Genomic DNA, 27,269 nt, shown 5'->3' with positions numbered 1-27,269 from the left:
ACTTCTAATGAATGCAACTGAGAAGGTTAAAATTCATATATCATCAGTATCTGAGGTAATGAACAGCAAACAGTACAGGGATTTAATCATTCCTCCATGATAATAAATAAACCAATGTTCGCCCACTACAAGAAGGTCGTGGGTTCGGTTCCCAGGCCTGGGGCCTCTCTGTACAGCGTTCGCATGTTCTCCCTGTGCCTGTGTGGGTTTCCTCCAGGTACTCTGGTTTCCCCCCATCATCCAAAGACATGCATGTTTGGATTTATTGGTGACTCTAAATTGTCCGTAGGTCTGAGTGTGAGTGTAAGTGTTTGCTCGTCTCTGTCTGTCTGTCGTCACCTGTCCAGGGTGACCCTGACCTCGCCCAAAGTGAGCTGGGATTGGCTCCAGCACCCCCTGCGACCCAGAAACAGATAAGCAGTAGAAGGTAAATGTATGAATGAATTAATTAATCATCCCGTGGCCTGGGACTGGATAGATCCTAGGTGAGACATGACAGCGCAAAAGAAAAGTTACAGAATACTTTACTTCCTTCAAAAACACTGTACCTATAACAGCTTTTCATTACACGTATTTTCTGAATCATTCATGGAACAGAACCGGCCATAAAAGTCGCTTTGGCAGGAGATGTTGGCACTTAAAAAGGATCCCTATGCCAGAAAGTCTGTTTGCCAGACACATGACTAGCCTGGAAAAACATGGACACTACCTTTGGAACAAAATGAATCAAGCTCACTTCACACTCTGATGTTAAAACCTCTTTTACTCTCAAACAGTGGACAAATCTGGAAGAGGGGAACCTTCAGAGATTAGAGTAAGTGTAGTGTAACAGTGCAGAGGTAAGTGGAGGGAAAACAGTGGCATTTATATATCTGAAATATCTGATGTAGGATCTGAGGTCAAGAAGGGCTTGAGAGCAAGAAACGTTCTTGTATCACTTTCATCCATCATGGATTTCTCTCAGGTTACATCACAGACAGCTGTCTGTTCGTCTGCTATAAAATGAAAGGTCACAGAAAAGCAAAGTCATAGTTGAGATTCAATTTTTGGAGCAGCATGGAATGTGAAATTTAGTGGTGCCAAAGGGTTGCACTCTACATTCAAAAGCAATTACTCATGCAGACATGAAACAGTTTGCTGTCTCGATATTCATATATAGAGCACCTAAGGAGAATAAGAGTGTTCCAAAATAAGTCAAAGACTTTTGGCCAAGTATCGTGTTTTTTTTTGTGTGTGTGTGTGTGTGTGTGTTGTTGTTCTTGTTTTTTTGAGGCACTGACCTACATGTGTACTACATGGGTTGAAAAATGATATAAAAAAATGAATAAACTAATTTTGGCTGTTAAATATGATTTTCTATATTTGATACCATGTGTCCTTAAGCCTGGCATCAAATTGACTAAAGGGTGCGTCACACAAATGCAGCTACACAGACATTACTCCTCACTTTTATAGAAAGACACAGACAACAAAATAAAACTTTCATGTGGAATAGCATATTGCATCTTACCTGCTATTCCAGTCATTCTAGGCAATCATCTTTTCTAACTAGCACTGAAGAGTGTGTCCTATATAGCCAGCACTGGCAGCAGCTACTGGCAGCTAAAATAGATTTCTGTTTGCCAGGAAGTACATTCAAGACCAGTGAAGCCAGTCCAGTGCCCACATTTGAACGGGAAACCAGAGGTCTTTGTATTTGTGTGTGCATGTGTGTGTGTTGGATAACAGACCAGTCTAGTGTTTTAATTGGCCTGTGCAAAAAGCTGGAGCTGTTGACAGACAACGTGGTGAGCAAATTCAGAAAAGTGTGCAGGTAGGTACTTCTGACTGGTAAACAGGGTTGGGTAATGTGGGAAGGATATAATATCAAACTGTGGTAAGTGTCTTGGTAAGGACACATGGGACACATTACATTCTTACTTACTTACTTACTGATTAATTACAGCAGTACGTATTATAGATTCTGGGCTCTGGGCTGGACCAGGACATCATCCCCTTAAACAGTAACAGTGGCCAATCAACACACCCAGCTGAGAGCTACATTAGCATTCATGTGGAGTTGTGTTTCTGCCCATAGGATGAATGAAGCCCATTATTCATTTCTGCTTATTGCTGTTTTGGTCTCCACCAACAACTGATGGGTATATTGGAGGCTTTGGATGCTTAATACTGCACTGGGTTCACCTGCTAGTTTCCAGATTTATTTGTTTTCCGTTTTGGACTGGAGGGGTAATGTACAGTGGCATATTCATAGCCTTTAAAACATCCCTTTACTGAGGTTGATTTTGAAGTCAAACAAGATCATTGTTTTATTTTAGCTAACACAGACCCATTGAAAAATGCCTGTGTCCATCCCCATCATTGGCCCATAAGGTTGGTTGGGAGACATTTGTCTTTCTCATGTCACATGAACACCCCAGAACTGGGTTGCTGGTTGATAGAAGTGACAGTATGAAAACACAACACACACAATGCAGATGCCCTGGGAGGGCCATTAGAAGATGCTTCACTGTAAGAAAGTTTTGGTTTGATCTCTTCAGAAAACAAGCAGTCTCTCCCTAAGGCACTGCCAACCGTGCCAAATGATTCACATGCTCATTAACAGCACAAAGTGTGTGTGTGTGTGTGTGTCAGCTATGATTCAGTCCATGTAAGGAAGCAGCCAAGTAATTATATGCTTGTGTGCAAACAAATGCGTCGTCCCCCCACCAGTTTATACTCCCCCCTGCTCAGACTCTGCCCAGCCCACCCTCTATCTCTGTCTCTGAAATTGTCATTGCCATCTTCAAAAGGAAACATTTTTTTCTTTTTCACAATGATTTCCACACACTAAACAGACAACTCCAAAGACGTTGCACTGACTCACTTCATTTTTCTGGGATTTAAGATCAGTCATAATCCCATCCTTTTATATTTTACATTGTGGGTGCCAGAGTTCTGTCCCTAAAATTAAAATACGTACACATTTAAAAAGGTGTGTACACACAGCCATGTGCGCAGCCATACACTGCACACACACACGTAGACACACAAAGACCAGCCGTTACGAGAGCTGCCACTGGGAATAGAATGAAAATGAAAGCCGAGCGAGGGAGACGTGAGGAGAAAAAAAAGGAAAAAGAATTGAGGGAGGAGAAGCCCGTGAGGCAGAGGGAGATTCTCATCTTCAGTCAGATGATCCCTCCCTCACTCCCGTCCTCTACTGCAAAAGCTCTTTTTTTCCTCACATCTCTTTTTGTCTCTCTCCTATCCATTGCTCCTTGTCCTCTTCCTCCCTCCTACCTTTATCTTTTTTCAATCAACCTCTTCTTTCACCTCCTACTCTCGCTCTACTTTCTTATTGCCCCCCCCCTTTGGCTTTCACTCTTTCATATTATCCTCTCTGTCACAGTGGGAGAGCTGCAGGCAGACAGAAGCAGTGTACACTAATGTTACTATATTTGACAACACACACACACACACACACACAGACACATGCACACATATTCTCCTGCCATATGCACGACTGGACACACATACAGAAAAGAGGAAAGGGAGGTGGGGGCACAAAGACACACCGGAAAGACAACCCTGAAGTGTACATGTGCAGATAAACACACACACTCTGACACGTGCTGAGTGAAGGAATCATAAACATAGCGACACAGAGAAGGACTAGCGCGTGACGCCAGCAACCTAACGCCGCTCTCTCTCTCACTCACACACACACACACTCACTCTTCATCGCTCTCCTTTTTTCAAACACACACACACACACTCTTCGTCTCTCTCTTATTCTCACACATCCACACAAACACACACACTGACGCCTCTCAGATGCACACGGCAGCGCACAAGCCAGTGAACAGAACGGTGCTGGACGTATCATTCATTTAGGGAATAGAGCCGAAGAAAAGGATAAACTATATCCATCCCTTTCCCTCTAAGGACCTTATCCTCTCTTGCCTCCTCTTGTGTCTCTAAGCCTCTCTTCACCTCATTTTTTTTCCACAATCCCTGATTTTTTTCTTCACAATCCCTCCTTTTTTCACATTCATTGGTGGGTTGAAGGGAAGCCGGGGGGATTGTCTCTACACAGAAAGCAGGATTATTCTTACATTATTCACTTGACTAGGACCTTAAATGTATGGATTTCTCGAAGCGGTGATAGTTTTTCTCCTATATTTTGTGCTGTGAGACATTTTGAATTTTCATTCATTTTTTGGGATATTTTTGGGGGGATGGCTGAGAGAAGAAATCTATAAGGCTGGTGCTGTCTGACATATTGGTCAAAAGGTAAGTGTGTTTGTGGTGTTACTTAGCTCCACAGCCACACACTTGATTATACTTGTTCCTCATCTAATTTCTCAACGGGAATTATAGATGTAGAAGAAGTAAACTGAAGACAGAGACACACTTCCCTTATTCCCCTACAAACAAATGGACGTTTCCGAAGGAGCAAAAAGTGCATGTGTGAGGAGGTGGACGCTGAAAATCTGACCATATTTCCTAGATACAATATGTACATTGGTGGGAATTTTTGGGCTGTAGTTTTGGATTGCATAAGACTTTTCAAAGGAAGATTATGTTGTTGTATGTGCATAAAGTAAGTAATGTTCTCACCTTAACATCTGACAATATGATATTAGGGCATTATTAATTTTATTTCACACACAAGCCACTTTAGTGTAAAAGAAACATGTATTGTTATTAAATCGTTGTTTGCTTGTATCAAACGTCTTGGTGTATAATATCCGTATGTGTGCCATATTCATATACAGCAAGTTATTTGGATATTTTTTGCCACAAATAATGTTTCATTTTCCATGGCAGTTATTCATAGGCATATTCCAAAAAAGCAGTCCATTCATCCCGGTGAAAGCTAGTCATCCAGTGAATTTGTCAAAAAAGTTTCTGTCCCTTCCAGCTCAGGTTTCGTCCTTCTCCAACTCCGTATGACTGATTGAACATGAATGACACTAACCCTGGTTCAGAATGTGTGTCAAAAAAGTAATTTACTTGCATGAGTGGTACAGTCATTATATCCATCAATATAGTCGTGTGTTTCCAAACAGATGCACACAGTGTGTCTGTGTGTGTGTGTGTGTGTGTGTGTGTGTGTGTGTGGACAGAATGTGTCTGCAAATGTCTATACATGCAACTACATACCTATAACATATTTTTGCAACATGTTCCTGTCAACACCTACTTAAATCTATGTGTACAGCTATTGGCATGTGTCTAGGTGTGTGTGTGTGGCATGTGTATGTTATGCTGCCCCAATCACCCCCTCTCCTGTGTAAGAAAGCCATTAAAAATTGATGTAGGGAGCTTGGCTGTCTCTCTGTTCCTTTGTTAGCTACCACACCTACATAGACACAAACAGATGAACACACATCAGCATATAAGCATTTATTACAACCTTTTATTCCTTGTTCCTCTCTGTGGTAAATCAATGATTTTCCTCTTGAACCACTGCTAAATACTAAATCGTAGTGTGCTTGAATATATGCCTGTGAAAAGTGATAACTGATAATACAGATCTCAGTCAAGCAACCACAGACATTAAGTGGACAAATCACAAATACATACGGACCTCCACACACACTCACTCACTCCCATGACAAGCACTGAGGAGATTCATGCTGTCAGATCTGCCAGTGTGTCTTGGTTACCCTGTAGAATATGGAATTAATTTATAGTTGAATAACATCGCCTGTTGTAGCACCAACACTAAATGGCTGATTTGTATATTGTCCAGCATTATCTATCAAGCAAAAAGGGTTTATAGCCTTTTATTTGCTTTATCATAGGCAGCAATGACAAGCAGATTTGCAATAGAGATATTCCTAGACGGATCGCCTTAAGGTTATTTTTCCAGCTGCTGTAAACAAGATTAGTAAACTGCACAATCAATACATACCCATTTTATAATGAACTGATACAGTGTAATAGTTGGGACTGCAGAGGACTGCATTGGAAATGGCTTTGCTAAATAACAAAATAGAAATTTCCATAAATTCCATTAATGGAAAAAATAACTTTACCCCACCACCTGGATTATCAACTCATAGGAGAAAATACAAAGAGCCCATGTGGACCTCTCACAGTTGGGGCTGCTTAATTTTTATCTAAGTCCCCAAATGTGTGGTGAAATTTTTGAGCAAATGCATGTTGGAGTGCTGCCCAAAGCCTGTCCAGCCCCCCTGTGGAGCATAAATCCAGTTTAAGTTCAGACAGGAAACAATTAGTGGAATAAATACAAGGAAAAAATAGAATGGAAAGATGAGAGGCTGGAGAAGAGGAAATGAAGAGCCAAGAGGAGAGAAGGAGGTGATACTTGATTCCCCAACATGGAGGGACCACTTGGCGACCCAAGTATTTACGTGCGCGTGTGTGTGCGTGTGCAAAGGCGCATGTGTGCATTTTAGCTGCCCCTGTGTCCAGGTCAAATCGGTAAAAAAAGCTTTCTGAGAATAGCCTGACAGGCAGGCTTGCCCCCACAGCACCCATTCAACATGATGGGAACTGTAATATGTGGCTGCGGAGGTGACCTTCTGCTCCACCGCTAATGCGTCATTTAAAGGACAATTCCAGCATGATTGTGGACATGATGACATATTGACGGATTTCACAACAGTCATAATTTACATTTTTCAGATTTCCTTTTTTCATCTTCTTATTCATTTCCACAATGGTATGTAAAAAAATAATCAAAATGAAATGGCAAAGAGAGGCCAGCAAGCAGCAACCAGAATTTTTATATAAAGCCAATAAAAGCCTAGTTCAATATTTTAAAGCAATGCACATTTAGCATAAAACTGAATGACCTTCATTTCTAACAACTACAGCAAAGGCTAAACAGCATGAGTATTGATGTGTGAAGAGTGATTTCTCAAATGTTTTACCATGTGTAAGTAAAGGGGTGAATAGTACAGAAATCAGAGAATCAGCAATAGAAATTCACAGTAAATAATGACTTTATTCACTGCAACATTGCTCCAACCTGCAGCCATTTTAGTCCTGGTATAAATTCAGATCAACCAGGAGAATGAAAAAGGAAAAACATCTTGAAATTTGCAACTGACCCAGGAATGCTCCCAAATTCCTTGAGTTCTTTCCATTTCTCATCCCACCTTCTGAATTTTTCAAAGGAGCTCGTGTGCTCCTTTGAAAAGAACAACTCAAATTTCCCAGCAGAGCCTGACTAATGTGACTTTAATCACTTGCAGGAAATCCATCTGCAGAATATCCCTGGTACATGCCTCCATTGCTTTGTCAAGGGGAGAGAGACAGGATGAGAGAGATGGCAAGGATAGGAAGGGAAGCAGCATAGAGTGAAAGATGAAGGTCGAGGGCGAAACATAAGAGGGGAGAAGAAGGACAGTATGGGGAAAGGGATGAGAGAAGTAGGAGTTTAGATGGATGTTTTATATTTTCCTGAATGTCTGGCAGGTACTAATAACAATAATGATAACACAAATAGCACCACTGGGACACACATGCAAAATCATATGCTCAGCACACACACCTAAACAGTAGGGAGGTTGTGGAGGAGAATTTTAATCTTTTCCCTGTTTACCCATTGCACTTATTTTTATCTCCCAACCCCTTTGGGCGTTTCCTGCCTCTCCTATATTTTCTTTTTATTCTTTCATCGCCCTATCTTTCCTTCACCTCTTTTCCCTGTCATCACACTCTCTTGTTTCACCCCCCCTCCCATCCTCTTCTCCAGTTTCCACTAAGTCATATACAACCAGCTGTAAATAACTTACTGACACTCAAGGTATACAGAGAAAGTTAAACATGTTGTATATCTGTCTTTCCTCATCTAAATCCATCTATCATATTTTTCCACACATCCACGTTATCATCCTGCCACTGTGGACTATGCTTGCTTAACGTGACTATTTCAAGATACAGGTGCAAATTTACATAATCACTGCACATGGATCTACAAACACATGCACACGTACATTCACCTTCAATCAACCTGCTGGCAAAATGAGCTGTACAGGAACAAGTCGACCCCGTGTCTTCGCCTGTAAATTTTCTCCACAAACAGCTAACCACTGAACAACAGCCTAATCTGATTAGTGCCAAATTTCATACACTGCTGATTGCGTTTTGATGATACTTTGGGTAAAGGCACATCTCACAGCAGCACTCTAGAATCTACAAAATTACACTGATTGGCCCAGGGGCTGCAACTCTACAGCATGAATCTTTCATGTGTTTGCAACAGGTTTTCTCTTTCCCAAATATCCTGCCATTTTTCACTGAAATTACTCAACAATGACAAGAAGACTCTGCTCCTGTACCTAAATGATATCATCAGCAAATTAATTGCAACCCCTCACAATTTGTGTTTCTTTCCCCCCCAAAGTTCTCTGACATTTTCAGTGGCTCGGTAATGCATGGGTTTGAAGTGTGTTCTTATAAAATGTCAGATGAGACTTGATATGAATACTTTTTAATGTAAAATGACGTTGTTGGTCCACATGCATAAACTGAGAGCTGATGTGAAACCTCAGCATTTAAGGAGCTTGATAATTGCTCATGGTGACAACTAAGTTATTGTTTGCTCAGCAACCAACAGATTCAGATGAGGTCAGCTGTTGCTAAGTTACCTTTAGTTATTCAGCAAAGAGTGTGAACTGCACTCTACAGCTTCCTGCTACTAACTGCTTGCTCAAGGGTAATTTCCCACAGTCACCTTCCATCATTACTTCCTTTAACTCTTTAAGTATAGTCCTCTTTATTTTGCAGTTTCTACCTCTATCCTTCTGTCTGTATCATTTCCTTCTATCACTCTCTCTGTCTTCACGTGACAGTCTTGCTTTGTGTCTCTCTGTCTTTGTCCGTTTCTGTGCCAGACAGTAGCAGTGGGGGGTCTGTCTGATGGGAAAGGCAAACTGATTGTGTAAACTGGCAAAGACATACACATCTATTATTCATGTGTATCAAATACCAGGGGGCTTTTTGTGATGCTTCCACACTTCCGCATTGGCTCACAGGCTCAGAGCACACACAAGAAATAAAATATGCATTAAATGTATGCAAAACAGCCACCTGACAAAGACAAACAGCATCCTTTAGCCTGCATTGCTGCTGGTGTATATATGAATGTGTTTGCATGTGTGTATGTGCACACTGGCTTGTGTAGCTCTGGGGAGTAACTCATGGGATATGGCCTCAGATTCAGATTTGTGAGTTTGAATCTGCAAATAGTAGATTACTGATGATTATTTTGTCTCACTTGTGTCTTCTCTCCTACTCTTCAGGTGTTTTGGTGTAGCTTTTCGCAGTCACCGCTCTAGTGGAGGCTGCGAGTATGGCAGCTTGACACCCCCATAGCCCCACCCCTCCGTAAGAGGAAGGCTGCAGAGCTCTGTGTCATGCCCCCCCACACCAATATCCCAAGGGGCATAGGCCTCCTCACTCCCAGTGCTCCCACCTACTTGGCCAGACTTGGTGAGTCGACAAAATCGAAAACAGCTTGAGAAAATTTTGAGGAAAAAGTGACAAGGGAAGTAATAACAGTCTTCTGTTCCTACTAGACTCTGCTCTATTTTATTTCCATCTATTGTACCTCTAACTATGCATGTCGAGAGGAACACTGTCTGTTTTGACAGCTGCTAATGTTAGCATGCCCAGCATGCTTGAGCACACGCGTGCACACACAAACACACACATACACAAAGGAGTAGAGCATTGAGCATGCTGTGGCCATGTGCCAAGTCCTCCAGTGAAATGCCACATTACCGTATGTAATAATACAGCTCGCAGTATAGAGGGGAAGAGACCTGCAGGTTATTAGTCTGCTTTTCCCTTTTTCCTCTGCATGTCCCACCCTTCCATCTCACTTCCCCTTTCCTCTCCTTTTTTACCTGCTTTATCTTTCCCTTTTTTGATTTGCTCCTCCCTCTTTTCCTGTAACTTTCAGCACATAATCTTTCTCTCTATTTCTACCTCATACCATGGGCACACTCAGTCAAAACAAAAATCCATCAGAAGTCGGGTGGCATAGCAACGGATACGACAGCCTTATGCGTGTATGTGTTTGCATGTGAGTGTGTGTGTGGGTTAGACAATTAAGTGGATGAATCCTGTTCTCTGAGAGATTCCCAACACATCCTCTGCTAATGGGCAAACAGAAGAGCTCCCTCACTGAATTGTTTCTCTCTTTTGTTATACATCTAATGTGGCACGAGCATGCACTATATTAACAATTGATGCATTTGCTGCTGTAAAGAAATAATTTTATCGTAAAATTGTTGTCCTTCTGTTGATGAGGTATTGCTCCAGAGGTGTCTGTGTCGGTGTTGATGCATAAATGCCCCCACAAATTGGTGTGTAGCACTGAAGACACTAAATAACATGGTAACACTATCCGTCAGAACCTCCACACACCCACACAGCACCTCTAAGTCAACAGATATACCTACTTCTGGGCCGCTCATCCTACCTCCGTATCGCTCACACCACTCCATACCTCTTCCTTCCTCTTCTCATCTGTCCTCTGTGTTGTTTTCCATCCTTTCCTTGTAACTGTACTAAATTCAGGCCACTTTAACTCTGTTATCAACATCTTTTGCCCTTCTATCACCATTAGTATTATATAAATATTTTTGCTCAAGCCTGCTCAAAGAATTCAGAATTATAGTATTGGTATGAATGTAACACAATATTGCCAGAAAGCTCACTATAATGTAATATGCTTCAGAGACACAAAGTGAAATCAATGCTAACAAGGATACTTTTAAATAACAGGTGTTTTCTGTTATTCTATTCACTTTATAGCTCTCTGTCTGTATTTTTCTTGCAAACACAAAGAGGAAGAGTAAAGCTTGGAAGCTCTTTGATCTATTATGCCACATATGCTGAAACACACACACACTTTGAATCAGTGGAGGATCATGCGTGTAATAGGAGTAGAAGGGGGTAAGCCTTCCCCCAAATCAGAGCCAAAAAATATGTCAGCTTGCTAGACTGCTGAGAATCAAATCATGAAGACTGATGTTTCCTTCCAAAGCTTATGTTTGTACATAGATTAAATTTGACAGAGAATATCCAAAAATGTTTCCAGCCAACTGCGGAGATATCGCTGTGCTAATGTCACAAGACAAAGGTGTGCTCAGGCTACACCAGGAGTTGTTTATATGATAAAAAAAAACTATTCTGAAATGGGAAGAAATCTGGAATTCTATAATAATAATAATATGAAGCTACATGTACTTGAGAGTTTCACTAGGGAATTGAATACCTCAAGAAGAAAATTATATACTGAAGAACAAACACCAACCAAGTGAATTTTTCACTATCCATAGCAACTGCAAACCTGTTGCTGTAAATGGCTTATGACTGATTAAAAAAAAAACAAAACATTAATAACCATGACACTATTAACCATTAAGCCTACAATTGTTGAAAGGTGAAGTACAAGAAAGTGATATCACAATGTCAGAAGGGGTCTGAATAGACAATAAAAATTTAATAAGAGTACAAACTAGATGTGGGGAATACAAAATGTGAGTGATGGAAGATGTTAACAGTGGGCAATGGAGGGAAGGAGGAAAATAGATGTGAGATCAAAGTGATACAGTGGAAGAGAGAAGACAGTGTGGAGAAGAAAGGATGGAGGAGTAGAGGCGAGAGAGGAGAACAGAGAGGTCTGTCAGCGACATACAGTACATATGGTGCCTCCAGGCCTCCATGATCCCAGCAGACTGTCTCATCTGACATAATACATACATTCACACAAGAGCACAAGCAAGCATTTCATCCCTATTCACACACACAGTGGCTTAACTGACCATACTGTCTGTGTGTGGGCGTGTGGGTGCGAGTGTGCGTGTGTGTGTGCGTGTTTATGCATTTTACTGCAGTCAAAAAAAAAAAAAAAAAAAGATGGCAGATTAACTGACCACATTACTTCCGATCAAAACAGTGCCAGAGGGAGGCAGAGAAAGCTGTGAGGATTTGGTTTGGAACCATGATTCAGTGACTAAGGTTATAACATTATGCTGTAACACAGTGCAGTGACCACATTCAGGCTCAACTGGCTGTATCACAGCACAGTCTAACTTTTTGCCCGTCTGCCACTATGAGGTTGCTAAATTGATTCTTTAAGAAACTAATTTCCTCTTCACTATTTCAAGACACAGATCAGCTGTGAGTGAGCAGTAAAAAGCTAAATTCATCACTGGGTGATTAGTACCTGATGGCACTCTTCAACTCTCCTGGTATGTTGGGTTTGGCATGAAGCCACAGCAGTGTGATACAGTACGTGTGCATGTGCAGAATTTGAGTTGGACTGGAGCCTGACCCTTTCACATAGTGCTGCATGAGACTATAGAAACTGTAATAACAGTTGGTTGACAAACAACATGTAACATATGGCAGATGCAGGTATTTGTTCAATAGCTATCTCAATGCATTTGCAATGTATTGGCGAGTAGGTAATTCGAGGTATAGGGGAAAAAACACAGAAACATTATATTCTGTACGCACTGTACTCAGACCCCTCACCTCCTCAGTGGATGAATTATGTACAGTTTAATGTTGTGATAATTACACATCAGCTTGGCTACACAAGCATCACGTGGGAAAGATTCCTACTGCTGAGGTGACCTTGTACGAGCTCCAGCTGCACACAATGCACACAGAAAGACACATGGACATGCCTGCAAGTGCAGCAAACTGGGTTCATTTTCACATCTCTTTTGACAAGTTTAGTTTGATATGGCTACACCAGGAATGTGCAAGTTCAAGTACACAAACACACGGCACTGGCCCACTTTCAAAGGACATTGGCAGGGATAAATCTGGATAATCCTCTGCTCCACAAACAGCACCACGGCAGTTCAGCAACCACCAAATGATACTGATACAGTTTTGCACTCAAAGCATGTATAGTATGGATCTGGTATGAGGCAGATAAGCTATGGTGATCACAGCAAAGCCCATTCCTGATCATAAAATAGTACTTTAGGCAGCAAGTAATCATAGAAAATGGTGAGTAATGGTTCTGGAATATAGCCATTTGTGGTGTAATTTTATTTGTTGTTAGTGAACACGTCACAAGTCCCTGGAAAAGGTAGATAAACTAACTAACCACGGATAAATGTAGTTTACAGCACTTAAAGTAACAAATTATACTAATACATATTAACAAAACATCTGCATTGAAACCGTACCAAAGACAAAACTGTTGTGTGTGTGTGTGTGTGTGTGTGATTGTTCCTAGGGTCCAAAGTAAAATGCATTCTCTTCCAGTCACATTGATTTGAATGCGACATAAAAAGCCATTATTTCCTCTTTAAATTCTGAATGTATACAGCCTCAAACAGATGCCCAGTTGACATTGGTTGACATTCAGGAAAGAACAAGTCATCATCCAACAAAGATGTCTGAGTGAAATCCATAGCTGATATTTGCCAAGAATGACCTAAAATTATGCATTGCGGATAATTTGTTTCCCACCACTTTGCTCCCCTTTGTTCTTTTCCCTTTATTTCTCCTCTCTTTGTCACTCCCCCTAATTAATAGCCACAATCACAAAAACAATGTCATTGCATGTCACACTCTCCCATGAGCTACACTGGTGTGTGAACAAGCATCTGTGTCACCACAAATTGATACAGATAGCATGAAATAAAGAGACAGATCAGCCTACACATTACCGACTCACCCCTCCAAGTCAGAGTAATGATTCTGTCTTACTGATGCCGAATTCATGAAAAATGAACAAAGGAAGCTGAGAGAGAAACTGGGAGGATAGAAATGGAGGATGGAAGGGTGACAAGAGTAAACACAGAGGGGCAACAGAGAGAGAGGAAAGACAGAAATAGGGAGAGACAAGAGGAGGAAATCCCATAGTGAGAAATTGAAGGCATGATCTGAAGATTCCAGAAAAAGTACACTCCTCTCCTCTCTCCTTTCGTCATCACACTGTCAGCAGAAGCAAATCCTAAACCCCTACATCCTGTTCCTACCTATCTTCAACTGCTGTATGTGTGTTTCACTGTGTGTGGCGTGTGCGCACAACCGTGATGTCCTGTGTGTGAGTAAGCGATTATACACAGTCATGCGTGAGAGAAAGACAGACAGGTCGTACAGGTGAGAGAAGACAAGATAATGCAGTTAAAGGATGAACCAATAAACTTCTTTTCCTATGCTTCCTCTGCTCTCCTTAACATCATCTACGGCAGTTGGTTGCTACGGTAACACAGCATTATATTGTCAATGTTGAAATATTATGGTGGCACTGGTGGGACCTTGATATTATGTGTGTGCTGTATATTCTTTTATAATCTTTTTTATACAAAGCCAGAAAAGCCACGCATATAATGAGACAGTAGACAAAGTAGTGTATACAGAGATTCACAAATACACAAACATTCAAGGCCAGCAAACTCACACGAACACACTGGCTGGCTATTTTCCATCTGCTCACGAAATGAGTTCTCAGGTTACAGTGAAGATCAGATATTTAGTAGCATCTGACACATTACAGAGGAACTGTTGCTGCAGACAATGTGGTGATGTAACACATCATATATAACAAATTTTAAGATACTTCCGCTATCTGTCTCAGCATTGTCACATATCTTTAGATCATGCCTCTGAACTTCATTCATTCAAATGCCTAAATGTTTCATATCATCACTTCAATTAAATCAAACTCAAGCCAAATGTATATATCATACATACAACATAATGTGTTTGTCGGCATTATGTTGACTTTGTTGAAACTGGGAAACTCTTACGCAGATGTAACCGGTTAATCTTTTTAAAATCAGCCTCTATTTACAATATTTTGGAATACTATAAGGGCTGCAGCTAACTCTTTTCATTATACAATGTTCTCACAAGCATTTTGTCTATGAATTGAACTCATGCTCCATAAAACCCAAGGTGACATCTTCAAATTGCTTGACTTCCCCAAAGCAATGGTCCAAAACCTCAAGTATATTAAATCAAAAAAAAGAAAGGAGAAGTTGTACAAGCACAACTGTTGAAAATGTTTTGTTTTGCAATAAGACATTCAGTGGTTGTTATCTAAATTAGGGTATTATAATGTTGTCATAAGGATCAGATCAAACAAGTATCAGCTCTAAAGTCAGTCCTGTCATAGCAGCAGGACAGATTTGTTTCAGACTCTTGCACAGAGCACCATGTAAAACATTTAAGAGTTAAGAAATACAGGCCAGTAAGTGAGCGAGTGTGTTGCAGGGAGGACAGCTGGTCTTTCTAGTAACAAGATAGCACAAAGTCTGCTGCTTGCATGGAAAACAGTTTGGCCCCTGGTAACATGCGACTGGGCTCAGTAACAGAGGTGTCTATGGTGATGACATCATAGATGGGTCCAGTATCATGAAGGGGCCCCTGGATATAAACTTACAGACAGCTGAGGCCCCAGAGCTGTCAGTCAGTATTGGAGAGGAGATGCTGCAAAACGATCATATGATACCAGAAATGAGTTCAATGTAGTTTAGGTTTTGTGCTTTACACCAATGAAGAGAGGGAATAAGCCAGAGATATGGCGCAACACACACCTTTAGGAACACACACAAATCCAACATGACAGTGAACTGTTGTACCTCAAAGGCCGCTAAGGAACAAGGACTTATTTCCATAATTTCCGTGCTTTAAACACCTACATGGACACAAACACGCACAGACACACATGGACCATGAATAATGTGCCAGGATCTAAATCAAACAAAAGAAAGCTGCACTGCTGAAAGTAATAGAAAACTGAAAAACAATATTATTTAACAATCCAAAGAAATCCTTCAGTTCACGTTCTCCTACATCAGCACAGAAGAACAGCACTGATAAATAAAATGATAAAATGATCATGTAAAAGACAATGATAGCAAGAATTCAAATACAATATTATTCTAAGACAATGCATTCATTCATGGACAATTGTTCAATGCTTGGACTGTAATTCTATTCATCTGCCATTTGTAATGAATACACAGAAAAGATGTCCTCATAAAAGGACAGAATATTTGTCTAACCACTCATGTCCCACTATAAGTGCTGCTCGAGAAGTCTTGCGTCAGTCAAACAGGAACATCTTGTTGCTTTTTAATGCCATGTCTTCGTTTGTTTCCATCGCTGAGAGCTTTGCCAGTGTACATTTGCCCAAAATGTCAGCACTTTTATGGCATGTGTTTGGGGATTCTTATAAAAGATTCAGTCAGGAGTCTGTTTGGACTGAATTCAACTGCACAGAGCCACTTAAACTTATTTGGACTGAACCTCCGTATCTTCCTCTGACTGGCAGAGTATTTTCCTTATGGTTTGGCTGCATGGAGAGCTAAAGCAGAAAGGATTTGGAGCAGCTAAAATAAGCCGAAACAACAACCACCTCCTCCACAAGAGCGGCTAAAACCACTCATAAATGTTGGAAGATAGGCTACAACACAGAGGGGGGAGAGGGGGAATTATGATGTACAGTAGTTGAAGGAGGGAAAAGGAGAGAGGTCACAACGTGGGTAGGGGAAAGAAAAACAGGAAGAAAGAATATTGTTAAGCAATAAAACCCATATTGTGGAACGAAAAAGATAAATGGTTCGCAAAGAAGACCACAACTTAAAATATGACATAATATGAGGAAGAAACAGTAAATAAACACAATTTCTTTTGCTGTTACAAATTCTGTCAGTTGTATAAGAGTGCTTTAGCTCTGAGCGACATTGTCCTTACAAGAATCCTGCATTTCTGCACGTTTTCAAACCTGCTGTGGGAAATTTAGAACCACCATCTTGACTCCTGCTGAGCTGGTGCAGTGAAGGATTGGCCTTTTAAAGCATTTCCACCACAAAGTTAGACAGCACAGGACGCTTTAGGACACTTTCAAATCTCTTTCATCCATTTATGACATGGAGTTCATTTTTCCAAGAGATTAGGATTATATAGGAGCAGAGAGGATAACAGGCAGGAACATGAGAGCTCACTTCACACACACTGATTTTTTTCACCAGGTCACACATATTTTGTCAATTTTTGGTTCAGGCTGCAAAATGGGGCAGTATCCTGGTGGAGAGAGTTCATGTTCTGTCTGGCAGGTAAAGAGTCTGAGCAAAGATGCTATTTCTAGACTGTTGTTGGTTTGTGTGTTTTCAGATTGGTACCATTGTGTTTCCAGAGGTTGTGTTTGCAGTATTATGTAATAAAAATTCCCAATGTCCAAATAACAAGGAGAAGTGAGGTAAATAATAACTATTCACTGTTTTTTTTCCCCCACTGGCACATTTGTTCCGCAGAATGATACAGATTATTACTCTGGGGAGCAGAGATACATAGATACATAGATAAGCTCATCTTGAATTGAGTTAAATAATTATTATATCAAAATCCTGTGTTGAAAGAAATCAGGATTTGGCATTCTGAACTTACCCAGATTTTAATTAAGTATTATTTATGTATAAGTTTTCACACTGTGTGTTGTTCCAACAATTCAAAAATAGGCAATCTTACAAAATTGCCCTTGCCTTTTTTCCTTTCTGAATACATTAATTATTCATCAGGTTAAGGTTTGCTGTCTATTCTTCTTATTTATGAGTACTTTAAAGAGAATAAACTATTGTTTTAATGGAATAGATAAAGCATATTTTATCAGTGATTGAACTCAGAAATAGATGCAGAAGAATATGCAGATGATGCAAGTCATGAAATCTGCTGGTGAGGAAAAGAGACTTGGAAGGAAATAAAACGTGCTGTGTCTATGTCTGGGGTTAAGATGGAGTTATTTTTCTTAATATCATACTTTGTTGGCGCTTAACACACATGCACACAGGCGCATAAGCATATGTCCCCCACCCCCTATAGAGCTCAAACATAAGTCATGCTGATAAGGCATTGGATGGGAACAAAGTCAGCCACTGTAACGAGACACTAAGGGAATACAGAGCGGTGCCAAGAGACTCAAAGGGAAAGAGAATGATAAAGAGAGTCAAACAGAAAAGCGAGAGCATTGCACAGTCGAGAGTATATGCAGGGCAGAGACAGAAAAATAATAAAATAAAAATGGAATGAAAATGAATGAAAAGACAGAAGATTAGTAATGAAAGGATAAAATCATATCTAGAAACTGATGCAACACGAACAGAAAAAAATAAAAATCAAAAATAGAAACAAGGGGAAGCTGGGCTGTAGTCTGCAGGATAGCAGTGAACTGAAACTGCTGAGACTGCTGTGAGACGCTCACAAACACACAGAAAAACAAAGACAAACACACTCGTTGATGAACACAGAAGAAAACTCATAAGTGCAGCTTTTTCATGAAAACTTCTGGTTTTGTGACTGCAGAACAAAGAGCCACCATGGAAATGCTAGTGAGTAATAAAGTAGAGTAGACCAAAAAAATTAATATGACTAGTCTGGCCATGTTTTGGTTCTGCTGTCATCGCTCATGTAAAATGTGCCAGGATTGTTCACAAATCTGTCTATGCAAAGATAAAACAGTTCATTTCAATCAGACAGTGAAGAATCCCTTCCTGTGTGCAGAAATCCATGACAGCATCTGTTTATTGAAACAAAATGGTGGAAATGAAAATTTGCTTTGTAATTCCAGCATTAAAAAGAATATCAAAATTGCATAGGAAGGTGTTTGAGAGGTACGCACTCACAGTGTCTCCCAATGTCTTGTTTGACTTGTGTTTTCTCTTTTACATCTCTCACACTCTCTACATGAATCAGGGGGACTTTACAAGGCTTTGAACAGCTGTGGCTTTGACTTGTGCTCTGATGAAAAATGCGGCAGTAAATTGGCCACGTGACTGACTGACAGACTATTTTGTGGTTATTTCAGTTGACGGTGATTTTGACAGGTCCAATGACAAAACGACTTTTATGCTTAAATTCTAACTAAAGCTTCAATTTAAAATGACTCCGTCATATTACTGCATCAGATCATATTCTTCTCCTCTCCTTCTGTTTCTGTATTGTACTCATCTTGGAAATGATAATTCAGAGGAGGAACTAAATAACCGTATTTTTTCTCTCTCCTTCTTCAGCCTTCCTCTGTGTCTTCTGCCTTCTGGCAGCTCTGCTGCCACTGGCCTCCTCCTGCCCTCCTCCATGTCACTGCTCTTCAGATGGCCTGGTAGTGGACTGTGGTGGCCGAGGTCTCTCCTCCCTGCCTCCCCTGCACCTCTTGCCGCCAGGGAGCCGCTCCTTCTTGCTAAAAAACAACAAACTTGCCTCATTGGGAGCCTCTGCCTTTGCTAACCTCTCCTCTCTGGAGGTCTGCAGCTCATTGTTTATTGTTGTGTTGTCAGTTAAGGTTTCTGTGCCATATAAGTGAAAGTGTCGGTTCTTGTTTGGTTGGTGTTCACCAAGGCAATATCTAGTGATCTCTCTGCTGACTTTGCATACTGAATTTAAACTGACACTGGGTGGTGATTCTCACATTGAGCAAGCTGCAGACAGCTCTGTATGAAAGTCAGGGAAAGTTGACATTTTCAAGTGTTTGCAAGAACACTCACCATTAGCATATTGTGTGCAGAGCAAGCCATGTAGGTATTTTAAATAGAACGACTAGAAATAATGAAAGTTACTGCACCTGCCAAAGTAGTCAGGTAAATACAACCTCATTAGTTATACCCCTCACTGCTGTAGAGTCACACCCTCTACAGCAGTGCTTAATATATAACCTGTAATTTATGAATAACTTCTGTGTCATCCATTATACTCAATGTGAGTAGCTTGAAATGTCAGTTTTAACTCATCTTCAATAAGAACACAATCTAACTGCCAACATTTTTTTGTATTTTAGGAGTTGGACCTCTCAAATAACTACCTAGATAATTTACCAGCTGGATTATTCAGAGATATGTCTAACCTGACAAGACTGACTCTGCACAACAACTCATTGACAGTAATGGACAGAGACCTCTTTCAGGTAACCACTGTGAAGGCTATGTACCTCTGAAAATACAAACAATGGGAGATATTTCATGAAATTAGTACATGCACAAAATACTGTGCTGATAGACTCTTTCATCTCCTGGGTGGGACTCGACACACTCTATTTAGGAGCAGAACCAACCTGAGGAGACATACTGACATAACTAGGCTCCCATCCAGGTGATAAATTAGTAATAAACCATTTGGTCAACACTTTTATCCACTTTCATCTGAACCAAAGCTGTCTGTAGGCTGAACATGTGTCAGCACTTCACATGAGACCCTTTGTTAGACAAGATTAACCCAACAAGTGAAGCTAGAAGATACTGATACCGACAAGAGTATTGGGTGAAAAACATTGCTCACTGTAAACAATGAGGACCGACCCAAAAAAAAAAAAAAAAAACTGTCTTGATGTTTTTACAGGGTTTAGGGGGTCTTCAGAGTCTGGATCTGTCCCTTAACGGACTTTCCTCTGTTCCTCTGGGGCTACTGGATGAGCTGCAGAACCTCAGGTACAGCTTCTTTTTTTATGTAATGTTCCCTCACAGACCCCCAGAACAACACTAAAATAGGATGACAATCTCAAATTATAAACACTATAACAATCCAACAATGACAAGGTCAAAGGTCACAGGTCTGAGTCAGAGTGATTCTTCAGTAAACACAAAGAAAATAATTTAAGAAAGAACTGGTCAGAAACAAACTACAGAGAAAGGGGGGAGAAATGGGATATATTTAAAAGAATTATTCTATTTACTTATTTATTTTGCTTTTCCAAAGCAGTGTTCACTGATTAAATGAATTCCATCCAAATCATTCCACAGATGGCTGTCTCTAGCAGGTAACAGGCTCCATGGTTTGGAGAGGGCTGCATTTGAGCCCCTTGCCAATCTACAACACCTGGAACTGGGACACAACCCCTGGGAATGTGACTGCAACCTCCGCGATTTCAAACACTGGATGGAGTGGCTGCTGTACAGAGGTGATTGTTTGATTTACGTAGCAGGAGCACTGAAAGGGTGTGTTTGATTTGAACTAACGGAGAGGACAAGAGGGCAAAGAAGTCATAAAGCAGTGGGCGGAAACTCAAGAATGCTAGTGCTTACTTCAGAGATGGCTGAAGTTAGGTGTGTGCTTCCATTTGTGCATCTTTACACTTCAAACCACGTAACATAATTGCACTGGTGCATCAATGTGCATTACCATGCTCATTGTGTGTTTCTGTGTCTCTGCAGGCTATTAGTGCATCAGATAACCACAGCTGCTCTCTACTCTCTCCTCATGTGTAAAAATCTACATTCACCTCAGCGCCTCGAGCCTCAGCTGCCCCGCTAATGAAGCATCTCTTCTCTTTTCTGCTCCATTCTCCTTTCTGCTACTTTCTGCTTTGCCAGGCTCCACTCTCCAGCTCAGTTCAGTACACTTAAGACTGAGACTGACACACAGCAGACGTGATAATTTAATAATCATCAGAGCGGCAGAGAAAATTACAGGGAGACGTACCGTTGTTGAGATTCAGAACATGACAGAATCTTTTAAAAGTGTAGATGACGCAGGAAATGTGTTATAGAAAGTAAGACAAAGCTATGGGTGAGCGTGAAAAGCTCAGTGACAGCAGTCGGTGTTGACTTATATCTGCTTCAAGCACACGCAGCTTGGCTATTGCCAGATATTTGGAGAGAGCTTTATTTGCAGAGGAGATTGTTTTTTTCACACACTGAGAATATAGCAAATGCGGGCTAAATACAACTTTCCCCATTCTGTCTTTCTATTATCCTCCACCTTTACCTCATTGACTCTCAGGTTAAACATACCTGAGGGCACAAATCAGCGCTTTTCTTACAAATGACCTCCAGACGGAAACAAATACAGCACGTGTTGATAAAGTAGATCCCCTACCATCTTGCTGGTTGACTCAGATATAGTATTTCTCTCTTTTAAACACACAGTAGGATTTTGCTGAAGCTTGTCATGTCATCTCATGAATTATAGAAGAGCTTGTTTGAGGCTATCTCTAACTTGAAGTTAGAGTGTGTGTGTGTTAAGTCATTTATGACTCATCGTATTGTTGGCACATACACCCCCTTCTCTGTCTTTTCGTCTCACTCAGTTAATTGGCAGTGCTTTACAGGCATAAGGCATTTTATAAATGACCTTTCCATGTCCTTCTGTCTCGGCATGTCTTCCTCTTTCCTCCAGGGGGGAAGGTGGACGCAGTGGAGTGCACACTGCCAAAGGATCTGCGTGGGCGAGACATCCGCGGTGTTCCAGTGGAAATGTTCAACTACTGCCTCCAACTTGAGGATGAGAATGGAGGAGGAGAGGGTTCTCGTTCCGGACAAAAGGGCATTCCTCCTTGCAGCAGGAACGCTCTCAACCCCAGCGGAGCAACACCGATTTCTGACAATGGCAGCAACATGGGTGATGACTCCTCTTCAAACCCAGGAGGTGGGGTTGGGGGTGGAGGAGTAGGTGGGGAGGCCTCATCGGATTGTGTCCGCGCACGCTACCGACCTGTAAGTGTGCGCCGTGCCATCGGCACAGTCGTAATTGCTGGTGTGGTTTGCGGCATTGTTTGCATCATGATGGTAGCTGCCGCTGCATATGGCTGCATCTACGCCTCCCTCATGGCCAAATATCAGAGAGAGCTGAAGAAGAGGCAGCCGCTGATGGGAGATGGGGAGGCAGATGGGGAAGATAGGGAAGAGAAACAGATCTCCTCTGTGGCCTAGAAGAGTGAAGGGAGGGGGTGTGGTTGGTGTGTCAAAGGATGAAGGTTGGAAGGGCAAAAATTTAAAGGGCTCAAAGAGGAGAGAGATGGAAGAGTTTTCTTATAGAAAGTTATGGTGACTCTCCCTCTTACTCTAAAACTGACTTTTTTCCCACTTTTTGTCTTCCTTTCTTTGTCCTCTTTCTATATTTACCCCTCACCTCTCTCTAACACACTCCCTTCACTCGCATATATTGTGTGTTTCCTGATTTTCTCTTCCATTTGGAGCCATTCTCACTGCAGTATTTGTTGAGAATCATCACTTCAAGTCGCCTACCAACCCCATACTGCTGCTGCTGGCTGCTGCTAAATTTATTTCTATAGAGAAAAAACAAGTATGACACATATCATTTAAGCCTTTACAAGAAGCTCATGGTGTATGCTCAGACAGTATTTCTAAAAACTAGATAAAATTTTCAGGGATTTACATTACGTATGAAGGTGATGAGACTAGTATTCACAATAATAAGAGGAATTTGTGATATTAGGCAGTGTCTGGCCTGTTTTTTTTTTTTGTTTGTTTGTTTTGTTTTGTTTTGCATTTTTCTCCTCCTAAACCTCTCCAAAGCCAGTAGTTCCTCCAAAAAGCCAGGACCCTTCACCCTCGTCTGGCCTAATCCTGATGATCCTTTGGACCTTGACATTCCAAAGAAATAGACAACGATGGAAAGCTTGGAAGGAATTAAGGAAACATCGTGGATAAACTACATAAAGATGTCATTTATATCGTCCATGCTTCTCAAGTGCTCTGTCACATAGAGGACACTGAGGATACACACAGAATTTCCATTGACTGAAAATCAAAAACGGTGTCCCCCAAATCTCCTGTCTCATGAGACTTGCTATTGACGTTTAATTATACAGGAAACCATCTGAATCGACGAAATGATCATTTGTGGATGACTAGAAATAGATTCTACCCTTTCTGGACCACATAATGGATGTTATCAACAACTTAAATGAGTAACTAGCCATTTAACTGGAAAAGGCTCTTGCTTACATGATGCTAGTAAAATGATTATGATCAGTAGCTCACAAAAAAAGGGGTCAAAAACATTTTCCTGTACTATGGCTCTGGACTGGGCCAGAGATGTCACATCGCATCATTCAACAGTTTGAATGAAGAAATTTAAAGGACCACAAATTTTGCTTCAAAGCAAATCATCTTTGATCAAAGACATGAAAATTTGCTTCTATGGCATGAAAAAACTATATGAGAACCCTGTCTCCTGGCAAGGACTACATAAACTCATCTAAGGACTACAAACCTCAGACTCCTGCACTTTATTTACCTAATCAGTCCCCTCTGGCTTCCCTCTCCCCTACCCTCTCTTTCTTTCTAAAATGGATGAATTGCCTAGAGGGATTAAGATGAACAAGGAATTAAACAAAAAGACGCTGCTATTTTCCCCCTTCTTCCTTCTTGTCCCCTTATCTCTTCATCCATCTTTCCATTCATTCATTCATCTTCAACCGCTTATCCGTTTCCGGGTCGCAGCCATCTTTCCATCCAGTGCTATTTATGGAAAGTTTGTTGTCACACTTCCTTCAAGATTTCCACCTTCTTTCTTTCCTTTAACCAGTCCCTTCTACCATGTTGTCATCCCTTATGTTTCCCCAAAGGATCTGCAATATGCAATGGAAGTTGTCCAACTTAAAATGTAGTCACTGCCAAAGAGTCTATCAACTTAGCAATCATCACTTCTTTATGTCTGTCTGAATAGTACACAACGAAAACAAACTAAAGGTTTGTTTACTTTGCATCGTGTTTTAATGAAGATCCTAATTTATGCCTTTGTAATATTTCTGTAAAGTTTAACATCATTAGCAGAGTAGTGTGTTTGTGTCTTTAGTGTCAACCAATCTTCAAAATCTGCCTTTCATTGCATATTGCTCCACTACAGTAGAACTGTTGTTCCCTCTGAAAGTTAAATTGGCTGAGCTTATATTAGCAGTGTTATCTTATACCTGGGTATGATGCAGATTATTATTATTATACTAGTCTCTATTGTGTGTTAGCCCAGCAGTCCCCAAACTGTTTCTGACGTAACTGTTTATGGGTTTATGTATCAATTCATGATGTACGCCTTTTGTTGTGTTAATAATGTCTGTTTATCTTTCATTTGAGGCTTTGGGAATCTTTGTAATGTTTAATTTGTTGTGTTTTGTATAATTTGTGTTCAGTGGCTGGTAAAGTTTCTGCAAGAAGCATAGAAAGAGTTTGGAAAGAATGTAAAAAGGCCCAGTGTTGCTGTCTGGTCTCTGGAATTGGTCATTCTTCACTTAGCATTGAGTCATGCATGCAACGTTAATTTTTTTAACTTAATGTTGTAAGGCTCTCTTGATGTCCCACAAATGTGATAATGTGTAGCTGACTTGAAACAGCACGAGCATTTATGGTAAATCATGCTTCCCAATAACAAAATATCAGGACTAACTTTTCAGTGCTGTACTACATTGTCTCCAGTCACACACCATAACCAAACCACAAGTCAAAGGATGGTTATGATAATACAGCTTAAATGAGTTAGGGACATGCTTGGTGGGAATGATTGTGAGAATAATCTAAATGTCAAATACAGTGGCTTGTATGAGACTTGTAAGGGACTTATTATGATGTTGAAGATGCACTCTTACAATCTCCCTTTTCTTAATTTACAAACATTACACTACTTTGAAAGCATCAGTAGCAACAGAAAAGTTGTGCAGAACATAATTTGATGGCGTTTCAGCTAGTGGGATACATGATAAGTAAAACTGCAAAAAAGCTCAAGCTTTGCTGATGACTATTAAATCCACTGTTCAATACCGAACAAGTTTACAATTGCAAAAGTCTAAGATGGACTTCTGCAACAGAAGTCACCTCACTAATGTAAAACATGAATCTAGTATAGGTTTGAAATTACAATTGACATTTTCAGATGTATGAAAACATAGTAAAGGAATTCCTTTCAGGGATTTTTTGTAAACATGGCCGTCGACTTCACAGGGGCAGTGACTGAAAGAAAGGAAAAGTCTAAACTCTTTCTATAAATGTAGAAACATCGTCCTCTCACCCCTGGTCTGCGGGTCTTGTGCTGTTGGTAGCTAAGTATCTTAGCAAGCTGAACCCTGTTTCTATAGCCTGTGAGTGTGTGTGTGTGTGTGTGTGTGTGTGTGTGTGTGTGTAAAGAATAATAACCTATAGTTTGCTATGTTAAAAACTGCAGCAGCCATGTTGACTGAGGGCCTGAATAATATAATGCCCAGAGATCTATGGTGTGTTATGTTATTATGATGATTGTGATTATGATGATATGAAAATGATGATGATGATGATGACAACGAAGCATTTCCTGGTCAATATGCATTGATTTAAATAAAAACATATCACACTTATGTCAAATTTACATCCAGACCAGTGGCAAGGCTTGTCAGATTACAACAACTGCGGTTGTTGTCAAAGTTTTCACTCGCACAAAATAAAGCAGATATTCAAATAATGTCTCATATGGTCTCATATGGTATTGGATAAGGTTACTTTGGAATATTGATACCAATTATTATATTTTTATAACAGAATGAAGTCTAATAATGTTCATAAGTAATCCCAGTTTAGTTACTAGAAATTTGGAACATTTCTCCTTCAAAATGGATGGAAGAAAATAATTTGCAGATTAAAGTTTTTACATTTCCATTTTTGTCTGAAACACTTGCCCCCTTTTATCTTTCAGTCGTATCATTTTTATTTTATTTTCTTTGTCTTTTCACCTCCTTTTTTCTCATCTTTGCCTTCTTTATCCTTTTCTCTGTCTGGTCTGTTGTATGTTTGTTTTTCACTTTTCAAATCCCCTATCTTATTTCTTTTTCTCCTTTTTTATTATCATTTTCCCATGGTTCCTCTCCTCCTCCTCCATGTCAAATATCTTCCCTTAGCCCTTGATTCCTCTCTTGACTCGCTCTGTCTTTTTTTTTTGCTTGCTTATCTTGCGTTCTCCTTCACATCCTCTCAGTCTGTTTCTATGTCAGTAGGAACGTTCGGGGTTTATTTACATACAGCCTGTCACTTTAGCCACCAAGATATACTAATCCATTGCTGGGCCTAAAATCTGAATAAACACAATGTTTATGTAGTCACTGTTGACTGGTTTGGATCAGCCTTCAAAATACAAAATCTCTGGCCTTCATCACAGGATGAGAAATTAAATCTGCCACCAAATCTGCATAAATATTGAACACAGCACACTCAGGCAATGGTGGAAAACTGAATGGTTTCTATTCAGCCAAACACTGACACTCAGTGGTCAAAAGTGGAACCACAACCTTTCCTTCTGTAGCCATTAACGAATCTATACCTGCATTCTCATAAACAATAATAAACATTTTCTGCTCGCCTACAAAAGACTGTTCAGTTGCATAGCTTAGCCTTTCTTTTGTCAGCAGTGTTCATCATAAAGTAGCTGATTTATTCTACAACATCACACAACAAATACATTTGTCAGAAAGCCTGTCGGCTGAATCACAGATGGCTTCGTCTGCAAATGATTGTGTCGTTGAAGGCTCTCTGAAGTAGACAAGTAACAATCAAACTGAGATTTATTTACATGCAGAC

The 27,269-nt window shown here is 40.5% G+C and overlaps 2 protein-coding genes across 2 annotated transcripts in view; one reads left to right on the top strand and one right to left on the bottom strand.

The window, feature by feature from the left end:
• Positions 1-27,269, bottom strand: part of cacna2d4a (calcium channel, voltage-dependent, alpha 2/delta subunit 4a) — a 67,824-nt gene that overhangs the window by 19,979 nt on the left and 20,576 nt on the right. The window lies entirely within an intron of this gene.
• Positions 4,159-22,640, top strand: lrtm2a (leucine rich repeat transmembrane protein 2a). Its single transcript, XM_029494862.1, has 7 exons — positions 4,159-4,275; positions 9,264-9,453; positions 19,014-19,243; positions 19,775-19,900; positions 20,332-20,420; positions 20,733-20,890; positions 22,108-22,640. Exons 2-7 carry the CDS (start codon positions 9,378-9,380, stop codon positions 22,638-22,640), a joined length of 1,212 nt encoding a protein of 403 aa, XP_029350722.1. The 5' UTR covers positions 4,159-4,275; positions 9,264-9,377.

Source organism: Echeneis naucrates, chromosome 23, assembly GCF_900963305.1.
Source record: "Echeneis naucrates chromosome 23, fEcheNa1.1, whole genome shotgun sequence".
Classification (NCBI taxonomy): domain Eukaryota; kingdom Metazoa; phylum Chordata; class Actinopteri; order Carangiformes; family Echeneidae; genus Echeneis; species Echeneis naucrates.
Note: the sequence above shows the minus strand (reverse complement) of the source record. Positions and strands in the feature narration are given on the sequence as shown.

Coding starts and splice junctions, on each gene's coding strand:
- lrtm2a (XM_029494862.1), top strand. CDS start 9,378: ATGCCCCCCCACACCAATATCCCAAGGGGCATAGGCCTCCTCACTCCC. Junction 19,244..19,774: donor CTAACCTCTCCTCTCTGGAG/GTCTGCAGCTCA, acceptor TTTGTATTTTAG/GAGTTGGACCTCTCAAATAA. Junction 20,891..22,107: donor GGAGTGGCTGCTGTACAGAG/GTGATTGTTTGA, acceptor TCTTTCCTCCAG/GGGGGAAGGTGGACGCAGTG.